The 6,874-nt window shown below is 53.9% G+C and overlaps 1 protein-coding gene across 1 annotated transcript; it reads right to left on the bottom strand.

Moving 5' to 3' along the window:
- Positions 1-2,859: 2,859 nt before the first annotated feature.
- Positions 2,860-3,834, bottom strand: LOC113979780 (olfactory receptor 14J1-like). The gene is given in 1 exon segment (XM_027707069.1): positions 2,860-3,834. A coding segment is annotated over 1 exon segment (975 nt).
- Between the last annotated feature and the right edge of the window lie 3,040 nt (positions 3,835-6,874).

The following is a 6,874-nucleotide window of genomic DNA, read 5'->3' on the forward strand; positions in this document are numbered from 1 at the left end:
AGGGGATCAGAATTGTCCTGGGCATCAGCGCCGGTCTTTGGAGTGTTGCAAACTGGAGGGTTCCCGAGCTGGGAGAGGCTGCCAGAGGTGTCCCACTGAGAGGGAGGTGCTGGGGAGCTGCCAGGGCCTCCCTCAGCCCCGCTGGTTGTGGGCTCCCAAGGTGACTGGCTTTAGTTATCTGCTGAATTTCCATCCTCGTGTCAGTGACTGGAGTTTCCAAAATATTTGGGAACTGTATCCAAACTGTTCCATTTGGGTTATGATTCAGGCAGGGAATGTTCCAAGGCTTTCATGGGATGACTGATTATCCTGTGTTCCCCAGATGTTCCACTCTGGATTGTTCCCACCTGTATCATCCAGGAGCACCTGGTCCAGTCCAGGGACACTTCCCCACAGCCCTGGTCCAGTCCAGGGGCTCTTCATTGCTCAGCTGGTTTGATCAAGGCTTGTCAGGAGCTCCTGAGATCATTGACCAGGTCTGAGGAGAATGGGGGGAGGATGCACCACCACAGGGGCTTCTAAGAAAGATGGAGAAAAACATTTTGTAGGGCCTAGATATGGTGTGATCGGACAAATGATTTTAAACTAAAAAATGGCAGGTTTGAAGTAGATATAACCAAGAATTTTTTACAGTGAGGGTGGTGAAACACTGGCACAGATGCCAAGAGAGGTGATGCCTCATCCCTGGAAACATTCAAGGTCAGGTTGGATGGGGCTCTGAGCAATGTGATCTAGTTGTGGATGTTTCTGCTTATTGCAGAGGGTTGGACTTGATGAATTTCAAAGATCCCTTCCTACCAAAACTCTCCCATCATTCCACTGGAGCCAAGGCTGACACAGGTTTCAGACCCAGCTGAGCATTCCCTTTTGATGGCCCATCCCACAGTTGCAGTTTAGTGCTCAGGACACAACACATATTCTCATGGTCCTTCAGGAGAAATTAGAAGTGATTTCATTATAGAGGTCAACTGGTGGAGCAGCCCAGTCTGGTCTGGCCCCACAGCAGTGCCCAGCCCAGGGGGCTGCAGAGCTCTGGGCACTCCCCCCACAGCCCCAGCCTCTCTGAAGGGCACAGCAGCTCCTGGGGCACAGAGAGGAGTCTCAGCATCCCCATCAGCTCAGGGGCTGCACACTCAGTATGGCAGGAGGAAATGGAGGTCAGGGAAACTGCAGGAGCCCTGGTGTCACCTGCAGGAGATGCCCAGCACAGCCTGACTGTGCCCCTCAGTGCCAGCCCCTCTGCCCAGCCCAGCACAGAGTCCTGGCCCAGGGACAGAGCAGCCTGTCCCCAGGGGGGGCTGCAGAAAGAGGTTTCTCTGTGTCATGGGTTCCTCTCTGCAGGCACAGAAATGCTCCCTTGCTCTTCTCTGGGGACATCCCTTTGCCCAGGTCAGTGTGTCCAGGCTGCCTTGGCCAGTTGCAGATCCCAGCCTGGGATCCCTGCAGGGCCCTGAGCTGGAGGTGCTGCTCTGCACAGGGAGGGGCTGTGGCACCCTGGGCTGACCCTGCACTGGCCATGCTGGTCAGGGTGGGGAGCAGAGCCAGCAGGATGGGGATCACTCCTCTCCACCCTCTGCCATAGTTCTGGAAGGCTCAGTAGCCAAGAACCAGGCTGGGCAGGACCATGGGCTGTTTCCAATGGCACAAAGGGCAGGGCAGGGCTTCACTCCATCCAGCCTGTGGGCTGGAGAGTTCTTCAGGACACCCTCCTGGAAAACCCACCCCTGGCTCTGGTACAGCCCTCCCTGAACTGGGGAGGCACAAGGGGAGTTCACTGGGGGTGAGACGAGTCGCTCGCCAGAGTCCTTTCTCTGTTCCTACTGCATCCCCTGGGGTTGCAGAACTCTCCTTTACCAGTTCACAGGCAGATTTAGTACTTGATCTCTGGGTGACTCCACCCTGGGCAGGATTCTGCTCCAGGGTTCCACTCCCTGCTGACTGGATGGGATGGGCTGTCCCTGCAGATCCTCTGTGCTCTCCTGCACTTCCTGAGTTCCTACAGACAAGTCCTCACCTGCCATCAGAGCCCTCACAAGCTGCAGAGGCCCAGGCAGGTGACTTGGAGATCATTTGCCACTGGACACCAGCACAGAACATCTGAACAAGCCCTCAGGCCCTCAAAGACCCCAATGAGTTCTTCTCTCACTGCAGGGACTGAACAGGGAAACAAGCAAAGCAATGAGACTTTGGAGAGTCTATTCCTTGGCCTTGTTCTTTACATCAACCTTTCAAAAAGAACAAAGTCTTCAGGAACTGCCCAGGGGGATCCCCTTTCATGATGGAAATGATGTTAAGGAGCCCAGCTCTGTCCCAGCAGTACCCAGGGCCTGTCCCTGCCCATGGTCACAGGGGTGACACACAGCAGGGCCTGAGCTGCCAGAGCACTCAGGCCTTGGGCAAGGAGCAGAAAGGAGAGGGAGGCAGTGGGAAAAGAGCATCTCTGAAAAGCCCAAGAGCTGCTGCTCCCTGGCAGTGCTCCTGTACCAGGACTCTTTACCCCTTCTCCTCTGCACACAGGCACTGCCCTCCAGCTTCAGGGAAGTTCTTGGAGGGAGAATCACAAAAAAAGAACTCAAGTCCTTTATTCTACTCAGAGATTGTGATTCCTCATGTACAGAATAACAAAGGCAGAATGTTTGACAAAGAAGTTGCTGCAGGAACTTTTATTTTGTTCAAATGCACACAGAGAATGATTCCTCATTTACACAATTGTGGGTCAAAACAAAGAGTTAGAGTGAATTAGGCATGAGATGAAGAATAAATTTCAGTGTTAACAACGTTTAAAGAGGAAAAAATATAGGAAACAGTCCCCACCACCACTCTCAAAAGCTTTAGAAAGCAGGCTGGGCCAGTAGAGGGTTACACAATGAGTGTTGTGCACAAGAAAAGAGGCAGGTTAGTTGCTCTTGAAAAGCATCCAGTCATCATTTTTCTCAGGGCATCCTTGAGCTCCTGGTTCCTGAGACTGTAGATGAGGGGGTTCAGTGCTGGAGGTACTACTGAGTACAGAACTGCCACCACCAGGTCCAGGGAGGAGGAGGAGATGGAGGGGGGCTTCAGGTCAGAAAATGTGCCAGTGCTGACAAACAGGGAGACCACAGCAAGGTGAGGGAGGCAGGTGGAAAAGGCTTTGTGCCGTCACTGCTCAGAGGGGATCCTCAGCACAGCCCTGAAGATCTGCACATAGGAGAAAACAATGAAAATGAAACAGCCAAACACTAAACAGACACTAACCCCAATGAGCCCAAGTTCCCTGAGGTAGCCTGAGTGTGAGCAGGAGAGCTTGAGGATGTGTGGGATTTCACAGAAGAACTGGCCCAGGGCATTGCCCTGGCCCAGGGGCAGGGAAAAGGTATTGGCTGTGTGCAGCAGAGCATGGAGAAAGCCAGTGGCCCAGGCAGCTGCTGCCATGTGGGCACAAGCTCTGCTGCCCAGGAGGGTCCCGTAGTGCAGGGGTTTGCAGATGGCAACATAGCGGTCGTAGCACATGATGGTGAGGAGGGAAAACTCTGCTGAGATGAAGAAATAAAAGAAAAAGAGCTGTGCAGCACATCCCATGTAGGAGATGGTTGTGGTGCCCCAGAGGGAATTATCCAGGGCTTTGGGGACAGTGGTGCAGATGGAGCCCAGATCTGTGAGGGAGAGGGTGAGCAGGAAGAAGCCCATGGGGGTGTGCAGGTGGTGGTCGCAGGCTACGGCGCTGAGGAAGAGGCCGTTGGCCAGGAGGGCAGCCAGAGAGATGCCCAGGAAGAGGCAGAAGTGCAGGAGCTGCAGCTCCCGCCTGTCTGCAAATGCCAGGAGGAGGAACTGGGTGAGGGAGCTGCTGTTGGACATTTGCTGTTCCTTAAGACAGAGACTGTTCAGAAAAGGAAAGCCCAGGGAACAGTTAAGACAGCCCCCTCTCAGCAAAGGCAGTGCAATTTTCAGAGAAATCCCCTCCAAGTCAAGGCATTTTTTTTCTCTGCTTTCTGCTCTCTGAGGGTGCTGTGAGGAGCAGGAGCTCTGCCCATGTGCTGCCAAGAACTCAACTTTGCTCTGCTGCAGTGCAGACACAGAGCTGGTTTGGGACAGCTCTCACGATCACAGGGGATGTCACATGGAACCCAGCTTTGATGGAAAAGTTCAATTCCTGTACTGTTGTCTTGGAGCAGTTTGTGCTGCAGAAGAGAGGCACAGTGTATCCTTAAAATAATTTTGACTGGGTGTTTTGGTTACAATCACAACACCTGGGAGGTGTATTTTTAGAGGAAAAATTTTTCTGATGACAAATCTGAAGATTGTTGAGACAGGACAGGCAGAAGGGCTGAGCTCTCCCTTGCTTATTGCAGAGCCAGGAGAGCTGCAGTGCCTCTCAGTCTGTTTCCCATCTGCCCTGCACTTTCCCTTGGGCTGCCTTGAAGATGACTTCACACACAGATTCATCTTTAAAAACCCCACCAAGATCTGTGCTGAGAGCAGGGCAGCGCTGCTTGAAAGGGCAGCTCTGTGAGGTGTCCCCTGTGCCAGCCCAGAGGTGCAGCTGTGCTGGACAGAGCAGGACAGGAGCTCTCCTGCAGAGAAGCCAAGGGCTGGGACAGGAGACTGCCCACCCCCAAGGGAAGGCTCAGCACTGCCCAGGATCCTGTGCTCATTTCTGATCCTGCCTGAAATATCATCTCTGAGAGGAAAAGAGTTGGAATTTCAGGGCAGCCTCCTGAACTGAGAGAACAATGTCTATGCTACAATGCTTAAGCAGGAAACACCCATTAGCACAAATTCCTTTCCTGTAGCCCCTGTCCTTTGTGAGCTTTGCAAAAACTTCTCCATTCAATATGGTGTAGTGGTCTGGAGCTGTGAGTAGGTCTGACCCTGCAACACTGAGACATGGAAAAGATCCTCCCTCAGCTGCCAGGTTTGCTCCTTGCCCACAGCCCTTGTGCCCCAGCCCTGGCAGCAGCTCCCCGGGCTGGCTGAGAGCTGCCCCTGGCAGGCAGCAGAGTCCCTGCCCAGCACAGTGCCCTGGGCTGCAGGACCCTGCTCTGCCCCACAGCCCTGGGCACCCCTGGCTGCACCCCCAGCCTCACAGCTCTTCCAAAGTGCCCCAAAACAGCCCCTGCTCACCCATCCCATCAGCTGGGGCTGGGCCAGCTTTAGGAGATGCCTCCAGGAGCTGCCCCTGCACTGCCCTGCAGCCACAGACTCACCATGTGCAGCCCTGCCAAGATTCCTCCTGCAGGGAGCTCTCAGCCCTCCTGCCAGTGCTGAGCCCCTGGAAGCTCTGTGTGTGCCCTGCTGGTGTCCCTGAGCTGGCCTGGCAGTGCCCTCAGCCCTGCTGGGCTGTGCAGAGGAGCTGCTCACCAGCAGAGCTGTCTCTTTGAAGCTCTTCTTGGTTGCCAGGAGCTCCCTGTGTGCCAGGAGCCTGGCCCAGCTCAGCAGCACAGCAACAGCCCCAGGCATTTCATGACCCCCAGGGGGTTTGATGTTGTTTACATGAGACTCAGTCCCTGAGAGGAAGTTCAAACAACTTTTCAAGAAGTCAAAGTGAGATTGAAACACTCAAGTTTCTTGTAGTGCTAATGAGTCTCACTGAGGGACACAACAGAGAACGTGTCCCCAGGTTCCAGTTAGAGCAGAAATCTGCAGACAGTGATGACAAGGATGGACAAGCAAGGGAAAGGTGGCTCTGATGCTGAAGAAACATTGACCTGTTTCCTTAATCCAGAGGACCAAGCCCTGACCCCCAATCCCTGGGAAGGGACATCCTGTCCCTGCCTCATTCCTCAGGGCTCTTCCTGGGGCACTGGCATGTGGGATGTGCAAGGCCAAGGGCAGGACCATGGGGTGGCACCTGCCAGGCTGCTGAGCAGGGACAAGGAGGCCATGAGGCCCCAGGGCTGCAAGGGCCACTTGTCTCCTCCTGGCATCAGGGCCACAGACAGCAGCCATGGCCAAAGGCCTGCAGAAGGTGGCTCTGTCAGGGCCTTTCAGCTTCTCCCCCTCCCTGTCTCCTCTCCAGCCCAGGCTGTCCTACGGTGTCCATGCCCTGCCCCTTTCCCTGCAGGCTGTCGTCATCCCCCCGGCTGCCCCACCTGGCTGGCACCTTCCTGCACTGACATCTCTGCGTCCTCCCTGGCTCTTCCTGCACACACAAAGCCTTGGGCTCATCCAGACTCCTTCTGGGTGATGTGTTGCACCACAGCACTGCCCTTGGAGTGAAATTCCTTTCTCCTTGTGCCAGCCTGGACCTCCCCAGCTGCACTTGGCATTAATTCTTTCTTTCTCCTGCTGTTTTCTGCTACAACAAATGCATCCACCCGTCTCTGAAGCAACTCTTCAAGCACTCCCAGGGTTCTTCTCTGCTGTCCTCTGTCTGCACACCACTGAACCCACAACTCCTTTGCCCCTGTAGAGTGGTCATGTGTTTGAGACCTCCAAAGCCCTTCCTGGGACATCTCGTAGCACTCTCCAAGGTGTCTGCAGATGAAAACATGGTGTAAGATAGTCACAGGGATACGTTTTACCAAGGCCTGTAGGGGCAGAACATGGGGCAATGGCTTTGAACTGAAATAGGGGAGCTTGATTTTGGATATAATGAAGAAATACTTACCAATGGGGCTGGCAAGAACTGCAACAGAAGAGGATGTCCCATCCCTGGATTTGACCAAGGTCAGGAACCTTGAGCAACCTGAATTAGTGAAGATGTCACTCTCTGTATCCAGGGACTTGGACCACATGAGTTTTTATGTCCCTTCCAGTCAAACCATTGTTTAGTTTCAGTAGCAATTATTGCTGCTTTTGAACTGCAAGGACAGAAGAAAACACCAAAACATACATGAACACATGCAATGAACAAACCTGCTACAAGCCTTCTAGAAAGAGGAAGAAGGAAACATTG

The sequence above is a fragment of the Neopelma chrysocephalum genome, unplaced genomic scaffold (assembly GCF_003984885.1).
Source record: "Neopelma chrysocephalum unplaced genomic scaffold, ASM398488v2 Primary Assembly neopelma1_88946, whole genome shotgun sequence".
Taxonomy (NCBI): domain Eukaryota; kingdom Metazoa; phylum Chordata; class Aves; order Passeriformes; family Pipridae; genus Neopelma; species Neopelma chrysocephalum.